Source organism: Mus musculus, chromosome 10 (genome assembly GCF_000001635.26).
Source record: "Mus musculus strain C57BL/6J chromosome 10, GRCm38.p6 C57BL/6J".
In the NCBI taxonomy this organism is placed as follows: domain Eukaryota; kingdom Metazoa; phylum Chordata; class Mammalia; order Rodentia; family Muridae; genus Mus; species Mus musculus.
This window is the reverse complement of record NC_000076.6, coordinates 42,559,122-42,583,618: the sequence shown is the minus strand read 5'-3', so window position 1 is coordinate 42,583,618 and position 24,497 is coordinate 42,559,122. Positions and strand designations below refer to the sequence as shown.

The following is a 24,497-nucleotide window of genomic DNA, read 5'->3' as shown; positions in this document are numbered from 1 at the left end:
TATTACCAGAGACCCGGCCCGCAGCGACAGGCACAAAGTCACAGGGTAATGAACTTCGGGGACCCTTCGCCGCTGCGTGCGCGGCTGTCCCCGGAAACTCGGATCTGGCCACCTCTCCCCTTGGAAGATCTCCCAGCAATCTAGTTTCCCCTCTCGGCGCCGGGGCTCCGGCAGCGAGGAGCTTAATCTGCCTCTGAGACTGCGGCTGTGATTTTCGCCTTTCCACAGAAGATCTGCAGTCTGCAGAGAGCTGCCCACTCTGCACGCCTGTGTGGAGGGAGAGATTGGAAGCAGTACCAAGCATGGGGAACGAGGGGAAGTTCGCCTTCGTTGCTCCGTAGGAAGACCATTTCCGTGTCTCCATCTCTGTCCTTCCATATTCCCCTCGCGCTGTCCTCCCTCTTCAGCCTGCCTGTCCATCTCTCCATCTGTCTGTTCAAGACTGTGTCCACATCAAGCCGCATCCCCAGCAGCTGCAGTTTTGCTAGAGCCGGGAAAGAAACTTAAGGATGCTTACATTTCCACTGTGGAACGAATTCTGAGCGCCGGGGAGAGCAGGGCAGCGCACAACCAATAGCCACCTGTCTGTCCCGCCCGGGAGCCTCGCAGGCTGGAGGGCGGCTGGAGAGCGGCGGCGGCCGGCGGCGACGTGGGCGCCGTGGGTCGGGAATCCGGCAGTGCCCACCAACCGCTGCGCCCCGGGACCGCCAGCATGAGCAAGCCCGCCGGATCAACAAGTGGGTACCGCTCGGGCAGCCGCGGGGTCCTGGCGCGTGGCCTGGGGAGGGCAGGCTGGGAGGCCGGGATGGTCCTTCTGAGAGCTCTGAATTTGAGCCCCAGAGTAATACTCTCTCGGGCTTGTATGTCCGTTGGCCTAGCTCTCTTAGACTGTTGCGTTGGAGCGTTTCGTGCAACTGGGAGAGCAATTTCGTTGCTTCTGGATGCTAGCTCTTCCGGGTCTCCCCGGTGTATCAGGAAGGTTGCGACCCGTGGCAGCCCACCGGTCCAGCCTGCTGTTTCTATTTAGCTGCAGGTGCCGAAGGTGGGAGGGGTGAGCCAGGGGCGGGAACTGGGCCGCAGCTCCAGGCGGCCGCACAATAACGCAGCCGCTCAAAAACTCAGAGCTTGCAGCGCGCAAAAGCAACTCTGCAAAAAGCGGATTTCGAATGGAATGCTTTGCACTCCGTTTCCAGCTATTTCAAATAATCCTGCAAAACCGGGAAGCAGAAACCATTTAAAAGTCACATTTTCCTTAATCCTAAATCCGCGTAGGTCATAACTGGGGAATGTAAAGTATGGCGAGCCAGTCTAGCAAAGAGAGGACCAAATCCCTAATCCCAAGGACTTTCGGAGCGGGAGCCCAGCACCGACAGGAGTCTGCGGCCTGCTCACTCCGGACGCTTCTTCTTCCAGCTTCCTCTCCCATAGACCGCACTGCTGCAACTGATCTCTGTTGACCTCCAAAGACAGGCAGAAGTGCAGGGCAGCTGGGCGTGTGCGAGCACAGAATCTGCAGACCCTCGGAGTGCGTAGGCCTGAGCCGGCGTGGTGGGCGCCTACGCGGTACAACGGTCTCCCCGGGGCTTTCCAGTTCCCGCCTTCCACAGGCCGGAGGCTGGGAGTTCTAGGGTCTGTGTATAGTGCGCACACCCTGAAACTCGCTAGCCACCGGTGTAGTCCCCCCCCCCCCCCATAACATTTTTGGCGCTCTCTGTGAGTTCCTTCCCGCCCCCTCCCCCTTCACTCGCCCTCATTGTCCAGGGTCTTTGAAAGTTGGAAGAGTCTTGGTTACTTCTGGGGACTGATAATGAAGTCTCACTTAGGATGGATGCAGTTCCCGCCTCCACCTCTCGCCCCCGTAAGAAGTGGCTTGTGTTTTCATTTTGTGCGCTTGTTTTGATTTGGGTGCTGAGTTTAAAAACTAGAGTAAAGTGAACGTCAAAAAAAAAAAAACGAAGGAAGGAAGGAAGGAAGGAAGGAAGGAAGAAAGAAAGAAAGAAAGAAAGAAAGAAAGAAAGAAAGAAAGAAAGAAAGAAAGAAAGAAAGAAAGAAAGAAAGGGAAAACGGTCAGAGATAGGGCCCAGGGAAGGAAACTTCACCACAGCTTCAGTGCACAACTGACACTTGGGCAGGACCACGGCTTCCATTAGCCTTGGCCTATCCTTGCCCTGGCTGTTCTGAGCTCTGGAAAGTAGTGCAGGCTCAGAAATAATAATAATAATAATAATAATAATAATAATAATAATAATAATAATAATAATTCTGGGTGAGTATCTTTCCCAAGAGAAACAGGAGACCCTTCCTGCTGCATTACAAACCTGCATGCCAGGCAACACCGAGGTTGAAGGGCCTGGGAGGCCTCCCTGGCACGTTCACCCTGGAACAGCCAAACCTGTCTCTTGAGATTTGAAGCTCGAAGCTTCCATGGAACTTGAAAAGTGGGTCCTCGGAGAAGAGGGAAGGGGTGGGTGCGAAGCTAGGCGTTCAGCTCAGCACCCCAGCCCTGTGAACAAGACAGATGCTGGCTGGCAGACTCTGGACTTGGGAGTCAGGGTGGGCACATGACGTGAGAAGGCAATTTCTGGGGAAAGTTGAGTTTTCTAGCTTATCAAGCCTTGGAGATTGCCCTTGAAGGCCTGGAGACTCCAGTCAGTGCCCGATGGCTTTGAAAATTTTGCTCTCTGGGTGAGGGAGCAGACCCTGCAAAAAGTGCCGCTTCATCCAGGTTTTCAGACCCAGGCTGTGGCCAGCGGAAATTCTGTGGCCCTGCGGTCCAGGCAGTGAGGGGGCTCTGAGAGCAGTGGGGCCAGTCTCGAGGCAGGGAGGGCTTCATCTTACTTGGCTGGCTGGAGAACAGAGCCTTGTTACCCGGATTCCCGCCTGGGTGGTACCAAGACCCTGACCAGTCACCCTTGCAGCCCAGACTAACTTCTTTCAACAGCCTCTGATGGTAATTACAGTAATCGAAGCTGCCATATATCTTTAGGCAATTATGACCCACAAAAAGCCCTGAGGGGACCCCCTGGGGAGGGAAGTTAAGAACCGTTTTCCAGCCTCAGGAAACTCGCTCGACTCACATCTGAGTTCGCTCGGCTTGCTAAAAGAGAAGAGCTACGCCGCAGTCAACCAGCTTGTCTGTGACCCCAAGTCACCTTAACGTGGCTGGTTGGTGGAGTCGGAGGCGTCGACCCTCTATGCCCTGGAATTTTCGCTTCCCTCCCTTCTGTGCCCCGCCCCAACCCAGCTCTCTCTCTGGCTCTCCTTTGCTTGGATGGGGAAGTCAGCCCTTAAGGCCGAGCAGCAAGCCCAAGTGGTGACAATCCGGCATCCTGACCAATGAGCCAGAAAAGGGTCATCCACCTTGAGCTCGTCTTCTCCAGAAATTAGTGACCGTAGGCTCCAATCTGGATGGGAAGCCTGGGTAAGCGGCCCGCCACTGCTTCCCCTTCGGGCTCACCCTCAGTGCTGCCGGGACGAGAAGGGCAGCTGGGGCGACAGTGCTCCTGAGCCCTTAATAGGGGGCCCCAAGCGACCCAGAGGGAGGAGAACTTTGGAAGATCTGAGCTCTGCGTTCTGTTTCCACAGGGAGTGCTGTGCAGCAGAGCTGGTGGCCGCGCAGTCCAGGCGCGACCGTGAGTTGTTTGGGGAGTAGTGACAGGCCCCAGGGGGTGAAGGACAAGAACTACACTTGATTCACCCCAGCCCCTCCCTTCCCCAACACAATCTCCGCTCTTGCCCTGCGGGAGAGGGGGCGCCGAGGCGGTGGCCGCAACGCCGAACGCCTCCCCCGCCAGCCTTTGTCGCCGTCCGAATTCCCATGCTACTCTTTTTGACGGGTCACTGGTGGCTCTATAGGCAGGTGCTGCGGCGGGGTTGTAATTACCCGGGCTGAGCCGGGTCCTTACCGACCTCCCCTTGCCGGGCCCCCCGCACTCCCCCCTCCACCTGAGGAAGAGGAGGCCAGAGCCCGGAGTGCAAGCCACCTCAGGCGCCTCGGGGTTCCCTCGCCTCGGGGCCTCCGCAGACAGCGCCCTCACCTCCCCAGCTCCGTTGGCTCAGCTTCCCACTGCTGCCTCTCCCGCCCCCAATCTGGGTGCTCCCGGAGCTGCTGTGGGGTTCCCACGAGGCCGGAGATAGCCTGGTCCGGAGTTGGAATGCCTTTGACCCGGAGTGATGGGAAAATCAGGTGTTAATTGTTGTTGACTGTATTTTTTTAATGATAATGTTAACACGTTTTATAAATATTCCCATTGTTTACGGAAATGTGTCCTCGTCAGTAGCTTGATTCAGGCACTTGTTGGACTCACGCCTGAGAGAAAACACGCACCCCTTCTTAGTGCCCTCTTCCCAAAGGCCGCCAGGCTTGGAGAGCCCATGCAAAGTTCTCCTGCGTGGGTAGCAATCCCAGACAAATTAGAGCCAGTCAAAAGAAAAAAACAAAAAACAAAAACAACTCCCCTTTCCTCCAGCAGCAGAAAAAAAAAAATGCAGAAGATGCCACCACCACGAAGTGGTGAAGGGAAGAGACCGATGTTTCGGCGGAAAGGACTTGGGGGTAAAGGGGGAGAGGTGACTACCTCTGTCTACCCCAACTAGAAAGCCACCATTTGGCTATCTCTGCTCTTGCTCACACCGGTTACTTCCCTCCCCCTCAACTTTTTTTCTGAAAGAAATAATTTCTCAAACTCGCAGCACTAAGCATTTTTCCATAGGTAAAAAGAAAGTTGGGCAATTACCACTACCCTTATTATCATTAATAATCTGAGTATTAGCATCACAATAATAATCCTAATAATAACAAGCGCCCGGCTCAGCTCAGAGAAAGCTCGATTGCCTTCCAGCTGCCAACCCGGTTCCAGTCGTGTTTGTTTTTCTTCTTTTTCCCTTTTACATTTCAAGTTTGTCTCCTTGCGCGCTCACTAACAACTTTTTTTTCCCCCTGTTAAATGCAAGAGCAGAGGAGGGAGGCAGCCAAACTTTCGGCGGAGCAGAAAGGCAGCGGCGGGCCGAGCTGCTGCCCGGGCCTGCTGTAATCTTTTATTCCAAAATGGGTCTCGGCGATTAGAGGAGACCCAAATACATGTAGCGGTGCATGAATAATGCTTATTGTAGGAAGCTGACACTTGCTCAGGGAAAAAAAGTTTGGCTATAAAATCTCTTCATTATTTGCTTTTACTGCAGCTCCGATGCTAATCCCCTCAGAGGTCAGATTGCTTAGCATCTCGCTCCCCCTCTCCCCTTTCCTCCATCTCCCCCCCTCCTCCCCCGCGCTCCCTCTCACTCTTTCCCCCTCTTCCCGTCTTTCAGGCCGCATTTTAGATATCCCTTGCAAAGTGTGTGGTGACCGCAGCTCCGGGAAGCACTACGGGGTCTACGCTTGCGACGGCTGCTCCGGATTCTTCAAGAGGAGCATTCGAAGGAATAGGACCTATGTCTGCAAGTCTGGAAACCAGGTACTCCCCAGGGTTGAGCTTCGTGGCTCCCCTCTGCGACGTGCCCCCCAGCAATTTCTGCCAAGGCTGCCTCTGAATTCCCTGACCTCGGTCCTTGTGCCTCCTCTGTCTCATCTTTGGGTGGCCCTTTGGCCCTGGAAAGGCCAGATTAGGTTAGAGAAGGCAAATGAGTTTACAGGAGAGAGTCAGAACTCCCACGGTTTTTCTTGGTCACATTTTGACACTGAACAAGGCCCACACCTAGTCTGAAGGCCTGCCCAGAGACTGCAAGGAAGCAAGCAGAAGCCAGCAAGTGGCCCATTGGGCTGCCCACCCTTTGCATTCCCAATCTGAGCAGCAGCCAAGCTCAGTCTTCGACCACTGAGCCATGGCCACCTCCACCTTGAGCTAAGACTCCAGAGTGAACGCTGGCTACTCAAAAGCCATGCAGCACTAGATGCTGGGTCCTTTTGGCTCTGCAGATGCAGGGCTGCTCTGGAAGTAGACAGGTGTAAGGACTCAGAAAAGTGCAGGATTGGCTAGAAGAGAAAGCTCAGAGGAAGTTAGGATCCTAATCAAATTGCCCCAAATGTTCCTTTTCTGCTTACAGGAAGAACCTGCTGAGTTGCATTTCTGTCTGGCAGGGGCTGACCTATCTCACAGACACAGGGCAGTTAGGAAGTGAGCAGAGCCCAACTATAGCTTCCAGCCAGAGCTAAGTCCATTCCCAGGTCAGAGCTAAGTCCATTCCCAGATCAGACTCATGCTCACCTAAGTGGCCAGCTTTCCACTCCACACGTGGCTCATCTTTACATAGAAGCCTCCCCTTCACTCCTCCCAGACTCCTAAGAGTTCCTTGGTCAGAAGGCATCCTCTAGCAACCAAAATAATAATAATAATAATAATAATAATAATAATAATAATAATAATAATAATCCCACTAGTTAATGTATAGAACACAAGTCAACTCACAAAGTCATCTGGCACTAGTAAATTATTGTGAGTTCTTGTTCAGATGGATCACTTGCTCTTACCCATTCCTGATAGATTTTGATTGGCAGCACACACACAAGAAGACATGTGTGGGTAGATAAGTCATTTTGAACACCTCACCTGTTTTCTTGGGCTCTCAGTGTCTAGCTCACCACATCCAGTTGTGGCCCAGAAGCTCCATGGGTCTGACATTCTGTAGAGTGCCAGATCTCTACTTAGAATACTGTTGTTGTTGTTGTTGTTGTTGTTGTTGTTGTTGTTGTTGGGAGGTCTTGGTCTGTAGCCTAGGCTGGCCTGAAACTCACAATCTTCTTTCAACCTCAGGTGTGGGTCATCACGCCAGGCAACATTATCTTACACACCTTATACATGCATCTAACAGACAGAATTGGGAAGTCTGAGGTGTTGTGCTTCCAAGGAGGTGGTCACCAATTCAAAGACATTTATACAGCAGTCCGCAGTGATTGCAAAGAGGTGGTAGCAAACCCATCAGGCCCGTGTCCTCTCCTTGGCAGAACAAATAAAGGTGTCAAGTTGAGGCTCCTACTCACTGGCTCCAGGTCTTTCCGTACATTTGATGGGGCTGAAAAACCCACTTGAGACATTTTGCCTTTAAAGGTTTATCAACATACTGGAGAAGGTATCATTCAAATTGGAGACCCAACTACATTTAATAATAAATCATTTGAAACTCTTTTTTTATTTATTTATTTATTTATTTATTTGTTTATTTATTATATGTAAGTACACTGCAGCCGTCCTCAGACACTCCAGAAGAGGGAGTCAGATCTCGTTACGGATGGTTGTGAGCCACCATGTGGTTGCTGGGATTTGAACTCCTGACCTTCGGAAGAGCAGTCGGGTGCTCTTACCCACTGAGCCATCTCACCAGCCCCATTTGAAACTCTTTACACTGAGCTATTTTACTGCTGGCCAAAGATGCTGTGATGACTTCTAGGAACTAAAAATCCAAGTTCTTCTCTTGTTCTAAGACTATGTAAACACCAATTCAATTTCTTATTAACAGCACTGATGGCATTTAGAAGTCACTGTGAACCTGCATCTACCTTTACTTTAAACAAATCAACATCCTTTGCTTTGGGTTGGTTCAGTGTGTACGCATGCTGAGTATATGCTGTGAGTTACATCCCCAACCCGAGGCAATGGACTTTAATTGGTAAAGAAAATTAGATGAGTTGTTCTTGTGTGTAATTTTCCTCATGGATATTTCAAGATGTAAATATACTCATTCCAACTTCAGTGTTTATGAATATGTAAAACTGTGAGGCAAAATTAAAATACTTTTCTGTGTATAAAGTACTTGTGCAGAAGGCTAGGAATTTCACTCAGTGCTCCCAGCCCTGGGTTCCATCTGAAGTGCTTCAAAACAAAACATATAGATATTATGTATCTATATACATGCCCCCTCAGTAATGACACTGACACACACAAACACTAAAAAGAAACACTATCCAGGCTGGCTGTGGTGGCCAGGAGAAGTAGGAGGATCATAGATTTAAGGCCAGCCTAAGCTACACAGTAAATTTCAGATCATCCTGAACTATAGAGCAGGAAGACTCTGTCGCAAAAACCCCATGATCTGGGGATACAGCTCAATGGTAGACACTGGCCCGGCCCTGCATTCAAAACCAGCGCCAGATAACTAAACAGGGGAGGAAGAAGCCTTACCGCTTATGTTGTTGTTGTTGTTGTTGTTTTCCTTGGTTTTGTTGTTGTTGTTTGTATTTTGAGACAGGGTCTCACTCTGTAGTCCTAGCCACCCTGGTCTCACCAAAATCTGTCTCTGTCCCTCTAGGGGCTGGAATTTAAGTTGTGCACCACCACACCCAGCTAAATCATCTTTTTATAGACTCCCCTCCCCCACACATATACAATTACATAAGACATTTGTTTGCTTATCCTTGTCAGAAAAATATTTGTAAAGCAGCAACTGTTTCCCCCCACTATCTGGCTGATTCTTCACTCTACCTTACCCTCTTCTCTGTCTTCTGCATCTTTCTGAGTTTTCCTCTGCCCTTCAGCTCCGCCCTCCCCCACACTCTCTCTACGGGCCTTTCCCTTCTAAACACCCTGGCTTTAACCCACATTCCAGGGATGGTACGGGCCTTTCCCTTCTAAACACCCTGGCTTTAACCCACATTCCAGGGATGGCTGTTCCCCGTAGATCTAGGTTGAGTGAGACCCGTCCTCAGTACCTCAGGGTTGTCTCTGCTTTGTAGTTGTGCAAGGATGGCTTAACTACAAAAGGAAAGGACCTAGGTGCGAAGAGTAAGTGGTGTCTACTTATCAGATCAATGGGCTCACACGGAGGATGGCAACAAGCAATAGCTACAGGCTAGCTTCCAGCTGAGTTCAGGACCAGGTCGCTGTCTTCGGTCCTGAAAAAAAAAAAGTCATCTGTGCGTTGTTCCGCTACTGTTTGCTTTTTGAGCTCCTTCTCTTGGCCCAAGGATATGATATCTTCTCTTGGTCCGAGAATCAGGAAAAACTTTTCTCTTTGTCCAATAACCTGAGGTCGAGGACTGATCTTCTTGTCTCAACCCTGGGAATCCCAGACACTCACTTACCTGGTAATGCCCAAGGTCCTCCCAGGTCATTGGGTCCAGACATTGGCCCTGAGTTGGGGGCTGGCCAGAGTCCCCACGTGTGTGGGTACTCACACTCCGGGATGGTTCTGGTCCCCCACCTAAGGGCTATGGGGGGCTCTGACTGCCTTCGGTCTGTTTTAGGGAGGATGCCCCGTAGACAAGACACACAGAAACCAATGCAGGGCGTGTCGACTGAAGAAGTGTTTGGAAGTCAACATGAACAAAGATGGTAATCAGTACATGCTTTTATTCTTCTAATTTTGATTGGGTAGTAAGTAAATTATATGTACAGAAAATAGATGGCACTCCTATGCATGTAAATCATTTCCCCAACAGAACTCTCCTCTCCAGATGCTGGGGACTGGCCTCAGGCTGTGAGTTGTAGCCTCTCTGCAGCAGTCCCCAGCTGACCCCACAGTATTCCAGGAAACCCCATACCCACACGGGAAACTTGCGCCCCAAACGCACACTCACCAAGGCAGTGCTTGAGGGCAGGAATCCCATGCCCAGCTGCATATTTCCTGCTTAGGATCTTGACCCCGTTTCTCACCTCTTCTTGCAGTCTTTTGTAATCTCCCTAAGATCTCATGATCAAGTTTTTATGGAATTCTCCAAGCACAGAGAGAGGAAAGTGGGAGATTTCAGGTCCTCGTTGGCAAATTCAGTATAGCCATTGAGTTGGCCTTAAGCTTTCCAATAGCCTTTTCGGTGGACCAGAAGAGAGAGAAGGGGGGGTGGCTAAAGAGGAAGGATGACACACAGTGGTGTGTCACACATCAGGGGCCTGCCCACATCCCAGGGCCCAAAGTCAAGCCAGACTTGGGTCCTAAATAAGTTCAGGATTTAGATAAAGCTTCAAGCTGCATTTCCCAGCCTTCCTCAGGTCTGGGCTTTGCAAGGACATCCCTGGGCCTAGGAGAAGGTGGAGGAGAGCCTGGGGTGGCTGTGTAGTGAGCCTTGCGGTGGGGGCTGCCTGTCTGGAATGCCCTCTCTCTGGCTGCTCAGGAAGCAGGAGGGAGCGTCCAACCTGTTGAACTTATGTATTGACAACTTGTCATGCTCTGCGGGTGGAAGATTGCCCTGAATTAATTTGTTTGTTTAAACTGTTGGTGGTAATTGTCACTTCTCGAATGCACGGTAGAGACAGCTCGCCCCTGTCCCATCCCCCAGCTTTCCTTGAGCTCAAGTCTTTTTTTTGGGGGGGGGGCTTGGAGGCCAAAGCCACTTGTGTGGGGGGAGACCTGCAGGTGGGGGGAGTCCATCTCTGTGACCCTGATTACGTGTGATCCTCCCTTTCTTGATAGTGGAAGCGAGAGCATCTTGTTATTTCAGAGACCCTGAGGGTCCTTGGTTTCCCTGAGATGCCTGGGTGGGAAGGACCGCTGAGCGTTTCCCTCACTCTTGTCCATCTCAGATCCCTGCTTCCCACCCATGCCGGGAAAACGTGCCCAAGCGCCCTGCAACACGTGCCCTCTCTCTTCTTCACCTCTGCCCCCTTGGTAACCTTGCGGGTCTATAAGTGACGATGGAGCCGCAGCCCGCTGCATCCAAGTGTCACCGCGCCTTTAATCCCAGGCATGTGTCCATCTGTTTGTCTCTGTAGCCGTGCAGCACGAGCGGGGTCCTCGGACGTCCACCATCCGCAAACAGGTGGCTCTCTACTTCCGTGGACACAAGGAAGACAATGGGGCCGCTGCGCACTTCCCCTCCACGGCGCTGCCAGCCCCTGCTTTCTTCACAGCGGTCACGCAGCTGGAGCCGCACGGTCTGGAGTTGGCCGCTGTGTCTGCCACTCCTGAACGGCAGACTCTCGTGAGCCTGGCTCAGCCCACGCCCAAGGTTAGTGGCTTTGCTGGGTCCAAAGAGACTCCTCTTCGGCAAAGGGAGGGGGAGGCCACGCTCAGTTCTGAGCTGAGCCGCGGTCTGGGAAAGATGAAGGAATTCCCAGAAGCTCTCTCTGAGTCTCTTGCTCCTTCTGTTGAGCCAAAGATGCTGATGTTTGGCTCAACCTACAGTAGACCACTCTCTGGGCGCTACAAACGCACGCACACTCCTGAGGATGGGGGTGGGTGCGGGGGTGGGGAGCCAGAAACCTGCACCTTTAGGAACGCTAAATCAGTTGGTGAGTGGAGCTGTCTAATCCCAGAGTGCAGCCTCAGGTGCTCCCAGGGGCCAGAACTGATTAGAACAGAAGTTGGCTCCACCTGGAGAAGGAGCTTCCTGAGATGCCCCGGGATCTATAATCTTGGACGATTTCAGCGCAAGAGAGAAAATGTAGAAATCCCTGTTAAAAAGACTGTATTTTTTGTTCTGCCCTTACCCACAATAAACAACCCCCAGGGTTGGTCCTGCGGGCAGGGTCACAGCCTGACCGACCTGGGAAGGCTCACATCTAGGGACTGCATTTCAGGCCTCGAGTTGATTCCTCCCAAGGCGCCCACTGAAGGGGAAGAACCTAGGATTTCCCCCCAGAGGAGGCCAGCTGCAGCCTCACACTGTAGGGAAGCCAAACACCTGGGCACATACACACGCACAATATTTAATATTGCTTTCTTACCCTTGATATGTATAATAAGCTCTGGAAAGTAGTGTTATGAATATGTTGTCAGTTATGAATGGGAATGCTCTGTGAATGATTAAGATGTCTAATTGAAATATTTCCATAATATACTAATCCTTTCTAAAAATACTCATATGCATATTTGTGTTTGGGATGCCTATTAATTTATACTTTTTTCTCATCTATTTTTATTTACACAAATGCAAGCAGTTCTTGTCTAAATTGGGAGCCAGGCCTGGAACTTGGCTCAGCCCAAGAAAATTTTTATTGCAGGGGACAGAATAGCCAGACACCCCTTTGGAAGACAGAAGCCCCCAGAGAAAGCAAACATGCTTCCCCCAATAGACAACATTTCTCAAACCCTGTAGATAGAGATGTTTGAAGGCAACTGAATGTTTAACCAGAGCAGCTCAGCCTCTGTTTCACCGATGCATTGAAATGTCAGCTATTTTTGCAAAGCTGGGGTTCCCTCACTTGCAGTATTTGTCTTTCTTCCTCCTCTCAGTATCCCCATGAAGTGAATGGGACCCCAATGTATCTCTACGAAGTGGCCACTGAGTCCGTGTGTGAATCAGCTGCCAGGCTTCTCTTTATGAGCATCAAGTGGGCAAAGAGTGTGCCAGCCTTTTCCACTTTGTCTTTACAAGATCAGGTACGACCAACAGGGTACTAAGGGGTATGTGTGAAAGGAAGCAAGGGTGCTCAGCCTTGTGAGCTGGATGTCCTTGCATGTACTAGCAAGGCAAGCATGCTGTGTACCAGCAAGGCAAGCATGCTTTCGGAACCACAAGGAAGCCACTTATCTTTAACAGTATCATTCTAGAGTTCCAAAATATTTATGGAATAATTAGTTAGAAATGTAACTATGCCCAGGCAGTGGTGGCGCACACCTTCAATTCCAGCACTTGGGAAGCAGAGGCAGGTGGATCTCTGAGTTGAAGGCCAGCCTGGTCTACAGAGCAAGTTCCAGGACAGCCAGAGTTACACAGAGAAACCCTTATCTTGAAAAAAGAAAGAAAATGTAACTACATTATTTCAGGGTAGCCAGATGTGCTCTAGGTAAAACACATACAGAAGTACATTATATCTTTTTACAGTTTCATTGAGACATCAAATTTAAAATCTTAAGTGTTCCCTAACACTGGTGACGAGCCAGGCTCAGGAAACACAACCTTAATCCCCACTCAGCCTCACTCAGGAGGCTGAGGCAGGAGAACCTTGAGTTTGCAACCAGCTTCAGCTACAAGGAAAACCATTGATACAATGATGTTTTCTTACAAACACTCAAACTGAGAGGAGTAGAAGGTGGCAAAAGAATCTTCAACTGTTTACTCTCCACTGTGATAAGCACAGTTTTGACTATGGATTTATCACCATGTAGAACCAGGAGATGCTGTGATGCTGTGCACCTGTCTTGTTGACTAGTCTCTTGTTAGGTTTGTTCCTGTTGGTCTGTTTGGAGGCCTTGCTAGAGATCAAATCCAGGGCCTCGTGTGTGAGAGAAACGTGATATTGCTGGATGACACTCCTGCTTTCTTTCTTGACTCTTTCACTGCTTTTAGAGCTTTCGGGAAAAACAAAACAAAACAAAACAAAAAAAGCAATTTTACGTAATTCTTTAGTTATAAACAGTGTTCAAAAGTAAGAAAATTATGTATTAGAAAACCTTGCATTTTAGCAAATCCCATACATTTTGTTGTTGGGAATATAAAAATTATTAAAAATGCCATTATGACACAATTACATTTCTTTTTTCTGTTGTTGTTGTTGTTGTTCTTGAGATAAGCTTTCTCTGTGTAGCCCTGGCTGTTCTGGAACTTGATTTGTAGCCCAGGCTGGCCTTGAACTCACAGAGCTTCACTTGCTTCTGCCTTCCAAGGGCTGGATTAAAGGCGCTTGCCACCACCACCTGGCCATACTTATTTCTAACTAATGACTCCATAGGTAGATGCGTCTTTGTCAATGTATTTTTTAATCTTAAGAGGCTGGAGAGATGGTCTAGTGGTTAGGAGCGCTGGCTGTTCTCCCAGAGGCTCTGTAGTCAATTCCCAGCACCTACACGGCAGCAGCTCACATCTGTCCATGATTCCAGTTCCAGGGGATCTGACGCCCTCACACAGATGTGCATGTAGACAAAACACCAGTGCACATAAAATAAAAATAAATTGTTTTTCTAAAAACAGAGGAAGAAAGAATCAGGGCAGCCACAGTCACAGGCTCTCGAGAGCACTCACAGAAATGTAGTGACAGTCCTTTCCCCAAAGGCTAATGTTTTTGTTTTTTTTTTTCCTTTTTCTTCTTCTTTTCTTTCTGGTCAAACCTGGACTTTGCACATGCTCAGTGGGTGCTCAGCGAATGCTCTGCCACTGTTACACATGGATCCCTAATACAGAGTTCTTAAAGCAGAGAGTTTAGCTCTTTTCATAGCTAACTAATCATAAGCACATCTTCCAGATGCTTCTTTGAGGAGGGCAAAAGATGTGCCAAACACATGTGACCTCCTAGCGTGAGATATGACCACAATTATGGTTTACCTCTCATTTAAAAATATTTCCTGTATTCGATGCAGTAAAAAACCCTAATTTTGAATGCATTTAAAAATTAAGCATTTTGGTCTAATTGTGAATTTAGTTACAAACCTTCATGAGTCTTGGCTTTCCGAAGTAATTACATTATTTTATGTAAGTCATCCAGCGTTGGCTAGGGTTTTGACAGATTTCTAAATGTGGAGGATTGTTTTCAAGGTTGTAGGTCCTATCTTTGACCAGATTTACTGGTTACATTTATTCTTTTGCTTCCCTCCGAGTGTGTGTGTGCGTGCACACACATGTATGTATAAATTGGCTACTTTTTCTGAAAACAAGAATTTGTAGACTCTAATCCTAATAAAATTCACTTTTTGTCTGCCACTTAGCCTTTGACTAGAAACCCTTCAATGATAAGCAAACTACAGTGAAGTGGAATTCAGTATATTAATTTGGAAAAGGAGCCAGATTTTCATTTTAAATATTCAGTAGCACATTTTATTAGAATGAAGATGGCGGGCACCTTGATGCTGTCCACTTATGAGTCTCAGAAAAATCAGGCAGGGAGAGGAGGTAAACGCAGCAAAACCCGATTAACATAATTACAGCCTGATTTTCCCTCCCTCGCCTCCTGGGAATTAGTGAATTCTCCCTCTCCAGGAGGATGGGAACCCTGACCTAGGAGCTCAGCCAGTCTTCAGGGTTTCACACCAGAGCAGCCTACCTGCTCAGCAGCTGCTAGTTTCTGGGTGGCCAGCAGGTTGAAGCAAGGACATGAGGGGTTAACTCTTTCCTGAGGGGATTGAAGTTTGATGAGCTGGAGGGGCTGACTCTGAAATGCCTGTGTGTGTCTATAAGCACCACTTCAAAAAGCAAAATGTGGGAGATAGGGGGGAAATAGATTATTTGGGGGGGGGGGAATGTACCAAGACAGGCATTTAAAACACTTTAACGGAAATTTACATATGGAAATTGTTTATAAATTTATAAATTACACACTATATTATATTATACATCTATTGTATGACAGCTGATGCTTTTGGAAGACGCGTGGAGAGAACTGTTTGTTCTAGGAATAGCACAATGGGCCATTCCGGTTGATGCTAACACTCTACTGGCTGTATCTGGTAAGAATTGCACAATTTAATGACTTTGTTGTAGAAATTACCATAAAAATACATTACTGAAAAAAGAACAACATGTAAAGAATAACAAATTCCCGCGGAACAATAGAGTCTACCTGTCATTTATAAATCTATATTTAAATGCAAATAATGTTGTTTCGTTGTATTCATGACTGCTTGCATTGTTATTTAAATGCAAATTACTGTGTTTGTTATCATCCAAGAGAAGATTTTATATTAACTTTCATACAATATAGCCAGTTTACATGGAACCAGATATCTCGGAGTGACAATTGGATAGATATTGATATGCAGGATTTTGTCAAAAATCAATATTAAAACATGAAAATGCCTTCATAGTAGAGGATTTATCCCAGATTTCAATTCTAGGCATGAATACTGACAACACAGACTCCCAGAAGCTGAACAAGATCATATCTGAAATACAGGCTTTGCAAGAGGTGGTGGCTCGGTTCAGACAGCTCCGATTAGACGCCACTGAATTTGCCTGTCTGAAATGTATTGTCACTTTCAAAGCTGGTAAGCAGGCACACACCCCTATCTCTTGCCACCCTATTCATGCAGCTACTTCAGAGCCTAGCCTAGACTGATCTATAGGTGGGGGGGGGGGGGGAGAAGGAGAAACATGGGAGGAGGTGAGGTGGTGTTTTCACAGAAGTGACATTCCAAGGTTGGCAACTTGCTTGCTTGTTCATCACTCGTTCAGTGTGCCCGCGGTACTCCCTGCTGTCTCTCACAGTTTCCTGGTCTCCCTTTCTAGTTCCTACACACAGTGGTTCTGAACTGAGAAGTTTCCGGAATGCTGCCGCCATTGCCGCTCTCCAAGATGAGGCTCAGCTAACTCTCAACAGCTACATTCATACCAGGTGACCGCTGTTTGCTGGGAACGTGTACTTAAGAAAATTGCCTCCATTGTGAGTGCTCCAGCAGGCTGTAAGAAGCCAGTTCAAACGTCCTGGCTAATTATCCTGTTGCCAGCCAGTTAATTGAGTTAGAATCCATGTCCTCACCTGTCTCTAGAGGGGAGGGTGAGAAGGGCAAATTGAATTAGGTGGCGTGTGTGTGTGTGTGTGTGTGTGTGTGTGTGTGTGTGTGTGTGTGTGTGTGTTGCATTGTCGGGCACAGAATGCTGTGCTGGCTGAACAAGCTGACCAACCAAGAGGATGCGTGCATTTGTGAGTCTAGGCATGGAGAAAGTCAAAAAGCACTGCAGTCAGAAACACTGAGTTAGAAAAGGCACAGATCGTCCCTTAGACAGGAGCGCTCCTTCATAGGCCAACCCCAAGTTCAAGGAGCACAGAGCTTTTAGCCATCTTTGACTGTTACTTGCTCTTAGTGGTTGGTGTCTGCTGACAGGGTCCCAGCATCCACAACTTTACCTCCGTCTAAGCAGGGCCCTCAAACTGATGCAGGATATTGGTAGAAACTCTCCAACTTGGAAGATCAATAAAGTTCCCCCAGTCCAACACCAGGGTGGTCCTTGCAAATCTATTTCGAGGCACAAAAAGGCAGGCTTTAAAAAGGGTAGTGAGACCTGTCTAGCTTCCTAAGTTAGGAGTGTGGTAGATCTGAGGTTGGAGTAGAACGGAGACTAAGAGATAATGTTGATCATCTCAACAGTAGCCACAGATACCCCGTGGAGGTAAGCCTATGGGCAAAGGCCATTAATGCCTCCCTCACTAAGGGATAAGTCCCAAGTCAGCAGTGTCCATTTAGATGCTAGGACATCCCTATTCGTGTCATATGTCACCCTTTCAATGTTGAGGGAATAAAATTGTACTGCATTTTTTTAAACAAACAAAAACCATTGAAATGACCTGGCTTGGTAGTTTATGTATGTGCGCTTTCCCACAGTAAAGTGCCACGGCTGGAGATGTAAAATCCACTTTGAACTATAGCATATAAACCGGAAGCACTTAATTTTGTAATTCAGAGTTACAAAATGGAACAGTACCTAATCTGAGCATGTTTCTCCCATTAAGCTCTGACTTGTATATCACAACTAACCTCTGACCCTGTGAGCTGGGAGTATATTCAGAACACTGAGCAGAAAACATGGAATTCAGTTACTGGTTCAGCCCAGTCTGTGCACAAGTAGGGTGATGTAAATTATCTCCAAGGTCAAGAGACTGCCCTTACCATTGTGTGAAGCAGACAGAAACACCACCTTCAGTTCATACAGGAGAGAGGAGAGAGGGAAGAATGGGAGAGAGAAATTCTAGTTGGGAAAGAATAAAGCAGACCCAGCCCCAGAAAGGTTGGCTAATGAAGAGGACACCTGAGAGGGGCTTCTTGTGGTAGAAGGATTTCAGTAAGGAAGTGTGAGTGCAGCCCCGGGGGGTGGGGTGCCACCAGAGGTGTTGTGTGAGGTGCCAGAGGACCTCAGAGACAGCTTCCAGTAGGGTGGCCTGGGAGAATCCCACCCCTGCTTATCACTGTCTAACCCTGGAACTGGAGTTATAGACAGTGTGAGCTGCAATGTGGGTGGTGGGGATTGAATCTGGGTCCTCTGGAAGAGCAGCCTGTGCTCTTAACCACTGAGCCATCATCTCTCCAGCCCCCACCCCACCACCACCACCACCAGTCGCTTATTCTCTACAGTTTGACCAGTTGTATGGGTCTCTGCAGTATCATCTACTGATCTCCTGGAAAAAGCAGCCCCCCTGGTGAGAGCTGGGAGCTACACTAACTATGGGTAAATGGATAAAAATTAGGAGAGCAGTTTGATAGTGTTCATTTATCAACATAATACTAGGAGGCTCTTCTCTAAGGTGTATGACCACCTTAGTCACAGGTTCTTAGCCCAATTAACACAGTACCAGGCATGAGTTCATCTTGGAGCGGTCCTTAAATCCACTACAAAATAATCTTGAGCAACCAGATAATGGACACACGTATTGTTTTGTTTCTAGGGACACTACTGCGTGTGTAGTAAGCTGTTCTTACTGACGGAGTGGCCAGCTCTTTCCTAGCTAGAGAGTAAGAGTAGTGGAAGGGATGAGTAGCTGACCCACTTGCCAAATAGTCAGGAGCTGACACTTGGCTTGGGTGTGGCTCTGTGACAGAGTACTTGATTGCTGTGCACACACAGGCTCTGGGTTCATTCCAGCGCAAGCACAAGGCAATTGGCTGTCTGTGGTTTCTGGGTTCTCCCAGGTCCATCCTTTCCAGAATGTGTTGTTTTCTGCAGCAGCTTCTCACAGTAGGGAGGGTTTGGTGTATTGGACATAGTAGACACTCTAGGCATCTCTGCTACCTCACCTGAGCCCAATCTGGAGAGAGAAACAGAACCTCAGAAGAGAGAAATGACCAAAACTAAAGGAAAGCCTAGCAGATCGCTCAGCCAACAGAGCAAATGGTGAAACTTAGCTGTTTTGCTTTTCTGTTTGTTAATGAGGTTGTTTGGTATTTTTGTTTAGTTGAGCATTTTGTTTTGTTTTTGTTTGGTTATTGCTGTCTGATTGAGGGTCTCATTCTATAAGCCAGACCTACCCCGATTCACTATCACTGTACATAGTCCAGGCTAGTTTTAAACTCATGGCAACCATTCTTTCTCGGCTTCCCAGGTCCTAGGGTTATGGGGATGAGCCACCATAGCTAACATTTGTTTTTAACCCTAGATAAATGTCATCATTTCTGTATTACCTTAGTAAGTGTGCTCTGGTGCCTCGTCCGTGAGATCCAAACGGTCAGAGTGATTTATACGCTTTGTGTCTGGCTGGACGAAGTTCTTCTTTGTCTAGAGCAATAAGGTGAACATGGAAGTTGTTCTCCTTGACTCTCTCTGTAGTGTGGGGCTATTGGGCAGTTAAGCACAGTCCACAAGGTCCTGTGAAGGGATTAATGAAGGATCTCTCAGTTTCTGGCACCTGTGGTAGAGGTGGAACATGGATCAGCCACGCAAGTGTCTCTGGAGCTCAGTTTTAGGTAGCTTTTTCTTAGTGAAGGGATGCTTTTCTGCAGAGGGCGTTGATGCCCGACTTCAAACCTTTGATTGGCTGGAGTAGGATCAGGGTTTAAGAGGTGGGACACAGCATCTAAAGACAGCGGGGAAATGAACGTGCACATCTGAGTGCAAATGTATGTTGAACATCAAGTAAGGACATTGTTAAGCAATTTTTCCCATCTTTAATTATATGCCAATTTCATTGACATGAAAGTTGGGTGGCACTGCCACCCAACAGAACTTAGTCTTTAATTTGCAGTGTAATAAGGGTGGAATTATTCCTGAGAGTGACAAAGTATAATGCCTGAATGATAATTTAGAGAATTGCTTAGCAAAAGAAGCCATTTTATTTGAGAGAAATCGTCTGCTCAAGAGTGTTGAGAATTTAAAAATATGAATTCCACTGCCAACTTCATAATCAACCCTATGGTCATTCCCTACAGTGATAGCATTGCTTTTATTATGTGGCTAAAATTAGCATCAGGTGTCTTAAGGCTGATTTTTCTAGAAATAAAAATGTACTCCCTTTGCTAACATTGAGATAGAAAGAAAGTTATTGATAGATGATGGATGGATGGATGGATGGATGGATGGACGGATGGATAGATGATGGGTGGGTGGATGGATGGATAGATTGAGTGAGTGAGCAAGCAAGTGAGCATGTGATTTGGGCAGTGTTTTTCCTGTTTTGGAGGATTCCAGTAGTCATCCTGTGAAACAGAGACAGAGGCACCTGTCCTGAAGTCTGCTGCGGGAACAATATGTTTCTGAAGAGGCCCTGGTCAGGCAGTTCCCTGGGAGATGATGTGTGTTCAAGCATAAGCTGTGAATGGCCGTTTGTGTGGGGCCCTGACATCAATTTCCTGCCTTCTCCTATTGCAGATACCCCACCCAACCCTGCCGATTCGGGAAACTCCTGTTGCTTTTACCAGCTTTACGGTCAATTAGCCCATCTACCATAGAAGAAGTGTTTTTCAAAAAAACCATCGGCAATGTGCCGATTACAAGACTACTTTCAGATATGTACAAATCCAGTGACATCTAAGGGCTCCAGTACCCACTTTTCCAAGATGGGGCAGTATTAGATGGACATCTACATGCAGGTCAAGCCTCAAAAAAAAAGACTTTCTGGAAGGAAAAACTTGGGAGGGAGTGGCCTTCAGGAAAAAAAAAATGCCAACGGACTCAAAACAACAGCTATGACCTGCTGTCCCCCTGAAACAGGACAGCTGGAAAGGCCAGGTGGTTACAACAGTTACTGTCGCCATGCCCTGGGATGGGGTGAACTGGGCTCACCAGCACAGGCTGAGCCAGGTTCTGCCTCTGACCTGGAAGATCCCGCTGAATCATTCAAAGCTGAAAGACAAGCCATGCTTTCTTCTCCTTCGTAGCACATAAAGTCAGTTGATCAACAGTAGCTTTTTATGTGACACCATCATATACTGCAGCCTTCAGAACTCGATTGGGTTGGAACATTTACTTAAAAAATAATGCTTAGGTTTTAAATCAAAAGTATTATCAAACATTTTCCTTCTATCATAATACTTCATTAAGTGGCCTTCAGAACCAAGCGAGTAAGCGAAACGTAGCTTATGCTGTGTGATTTCCTTTCCCTCCTCCTCCTCCTCCCCTTTCTGTTTTTTTTTTCTTTTCTTTTTTTCTCTCTTCTCTTCTCTTCTCTTCTCTCTTCTCTCTTCTCTCTTCTCTCTTCTCTCTTCTCTCTTCTCTCTTCTCTCTTTCTTCTCTCTTCTCTCTTCTCTCTTCTCATACCGTAGGTCAGGCAACCTCGTTAAAGGAACTGAGGACAATGGCACTTCTCCGCAAGACTTCAGGGTGAGCGCAGCGGTGGTGAGACACAACAGCTCTACTGAGAACCTCCGTCCAAGGAGGAGGAGTCCAGACAGCAAAACCAAATGACGTGGAACCAGGTGATTGGGTGAGGTGGTCGCTGTCCCGTCATCAAAGTGCTGAAACCAAAGGCCATAGGGTCAGCGAGTCACACCAGACAGTGAACAGGGAGGGACACAAGCCAGAAAGAACTTCAAGGAGATGCGTGCTAAACAGATTCCTGAACGTTCCATTGCTAACAGCCTGAGACTCTTGGATGCCTTTCAGAAAACTCTGGTTTCTAATAAAGCCTCAAATGCATACATACACCTCCCCCCACCCTGTACCCCCCACCCCCACACACCATCCTATACTCTCAAGCTGCTCCTTGGGTATGAATCTATACTTATGGAAATATAGAAACAAACAGTTTTAAATAGCTGCTGTACTTTTCACGTTTTGATTTATTAGGTACTAGCCCGAGGGGGGAAATTCAGCACTGGCTTAGCATAGGATGAGTCAAACTTCTCTTGTACAAAGTGAATTAACTGATTTGTGAAGTTAAAAGGTTGTACTCATTGTATTTACAAAGAATAAAAATATATTGAATTTAAATAAACACTGCCTGATTCTTTCCCACCTCTCTGGCTTGTTAGTCCCCATCAGTTACAAGGTGGTAGCATCCCCAGCTGGTGTAAAAAAAATAAATTAAAAAACAAAAAACAAAAAAAAAAAAAAAAAAACAAAGCTCAGAGCTCTCCAGCCCAGAGCAGGAAGAAACTGAGCAACAAAAGAAATGCCCTTCCTACAGTGAATCTCATTTGTAAAATGGCGAATAAAGAAATAAAATATAAGACCCCATTCTCTAAGGCTCTCAGATGTCATTGCATCTGTTAGGAAGATTGCTGTGTGAGGAAGACCAAGGCTGGCAAACAGTCTTCATTTCACTGGGTTTCCAGACTCCAGTCCTGACCAGGAGTTTGCAATCACTGTACTGGTGAGTGGTGTGGGGAGGGAACCACGAGAGGCCATGCAGGTTCCCAGGAGCACTGAGGGAAGTTCTCCCTGCAGCACAGGGAACAGCGTGGACTTGGAGGTGGCAGACCAAGCAAGAGCCGGTTTGCCTCTGTTCCAGTCTGAAATGACCTTGCAGATGCACAGAAGTTCAACCATCCACACCTTGTGGCTGACTCTACAGAGAATGGGAAGTCCACCTTGCTCGGGTAGCACAGTGCTAGAAGAGTCATCTGTTGTGCACATGGCTCTGGGTTCTACACTCAGGACCATACACGAGCAAAAGGTACTCAACTAAGTATGCAAGAGCATCCCTTCAGCTCTGCATTTCACAGCTTAAATGCCTATCAACAGAGAATGGACATACTGTGACTAGGTCCTTACATTTCAGTGAGGGTAAATCAGACTTACAGAGGAGGGAAAATGAATTGCCTGGTATATGTGACCTGGTGCCATTTAATATAGTTTTGCATCCTATAGACCAGATACTCTTTGCAAGCATTTAAATGTTCCAGTGAACATTTAATGCAATTATGAGTGATATAAATGCTTTTCCTCGTTGTAGACAGAGGTTCGATCTGGGAAATGGTAAGATTGGCAAGGGGTAACGAAGACCTTCTTGTGTGATGGTTTAGTTATTATTAAACAAATATGAAAAGCACCTGTGAGAACAAAGGCTAGAACTGATAATACTGGCTGGTGGGTCCAGGGCTGTTTATCCACATTTAGTCTAGTTTTGCTTCATTGCTGCAGGGTAGCAATTCCCAAAGCACAAATAAATCAAAGGCTCTACCTCTGTCATTGGGTGTAAGTAATATATCTTGAAAAAAAAATTCCCAGATTTAGAAAGCCCATCTATCAAACGAGAGAACTGCATTGATTTGACTGGGGCTGTTGTTATTGTTTGTTTATTTGTTTGTTTGTTCCAGACAAGGCCTTGCTGTGTAGCCCTGGCTAGCCTCGAATGCCCAATCCTCCTGTTGCAGCATCCCCCAGTACTGTGTTTGCAGGCATGTGCCACCATGCACCAAAAGCACGGAGAGGGTGGCATCTGGGGCTGAGTTTATAGAGTGCCACTATGTGTGTGAAGCCCTGGGTCTGGTCCCCAGCATTGCATAAGCCAGAAAGGTACATCGCATGGGTAACCTTGGCATTGGGGAGGTCATTCTTGACACATAGCAGACTAGAGGGTTGCCTGGGATATGTGAGAAAACTGTTTCAGAGGGGAAACAAGTATGTGTCTTAGTTAGGGTTTTATTGCTGTGAAGAGACACCATGACCAAGGCAACTCTTATATGTGACAACATTTAATTGGTCCTGGCTTACAGTTTCAGAGGTTCAGTCCATTATCACCATGGTGGGAAGCATGGCAGAGTCCAGGCAGACATGATGCTGGAGAAGGAGCTGAGAGTTCGGCATCTTAATCCCAAGGCAGCCAGGAAGAGACTGTCTCTTCCTGGGCACTGGACAGAGCATGAGCATAGGACCTCAAAGCCCACCACCACAGTGACGCACTTCCTCCAACAAGGCCACACCTCCTAATAGTGTCACTCCCAGTGGGCCAAGCATTCCAACATATGAATGGGTGGGAGCCAAACCTGTTTAAACCACCACAGTATGTAAAGACGCTCACTTTTCCATCTTGAGGCTGGGCCCTGCAGATACTCCTCTCTGCTAACTGGTGGTTTGCTTTGTTTGCAAAAGTTTCCAGCCTGGTTTGGTTCTCGTTTGTAAGAGCAGAGATGATCAAGCAAAGACCATCCAGTGAGGGCCTGTGTTCTGTGGCTTGTCACACCAATTTCACTTCCCTTTAATGTTACTGGGAATGCTTAGGTCGACTCAGAGGGATTACAGTTGTACTTGGTATTATTATGGGTGAGTTACCCATCATGCCACCTGGGAGGGAACTCCTCCCCTGAGGTTAGAGTTGACCATGGGCCTAGGTCTGGCCAATGGAAAGTAACCTGGCTCAAGATTCTCAAATTATTTCATTGATAGCTCAAGGTTTTTAATCTAATTTAGGATTCCATGAATTGAACCCATTAGCCAGAGACATTCTCCGTGGTTGCCTTCCTTGATCTCCTTTTCTTTGTTTTCAAGAGGGGCTTCCTATGTAGCCCAGGCTGGCCCTAACTTCTAATCCTTTTTCACCTTCTTGAATGCTGGTATTCCAGGCTTGTCTTTACTTCAATTCAAATGGAAACACTTTACTTTCTCCATGTGTCTGGCTGTTCCCTGGCTGTTGGGGGATCAAACCCAGGGCTTTGCACACACTAGGCAATACCAGGTTGGATCTCATCCAGTGTAGCTACTTTGGTACCTTAGGTTTCTATTGCTGTGGTAAAACACCATCACCAAAAGCAGCTCGGGGGAAACGGGGCTTATTTCATTTTATAACTCTCAGGTTACAGTCCATCACTGAAGGAAGTCGGAGCAGGAACTCAAG

General features: G+C 47.6%; 1 protein-coding gene across 2 annotated transcripts; it reads left to right on the top strand.

Annotated features, from left to right (window-relative positions):
- The first annotated feature begins 28 nt into the window (after window positions 1-28).
- Window positions 29-21,656, top strand: Nr2e1 (nuclear receptor subfamily 2, group E, member 1). 2 transcript variants are annotated; one of them, NM_152229.3, is made up of 9 exons: window positions 29-737; window positions 5,308-5,453; window positions 9,176-9,263; window positions 10,638-10,873; window positions 12,100-12,246; window positions 15,150-15,246; window positions 15,634-15,783; window positions 16,025-16,130; window positions 20,093-21,656. In NM_152229.3, the coding sequence occupies exons 1-9, from the start codon at window positions 713-715 to the stop codon at window positions 20,253-20,255; spliced, it is 1,158 nt and encodes a 385-aa protein (NP_689415.1). In that variant the 5' UTR covers window positions 29-712; the 3' UTR covers window positions 20,256-21,656. The 2 variants fall into 2 exon arrangements, with proteins under 2 accessions (NP_689415.1, XP_006512764.1); XM_006512701.2 differs by lacking the exon at window positions 29-737 and adding an exon at window positions 4,159-4,186.
- Window positions 21,657-24,497: the final 2,841 nt, after the last annotated feature.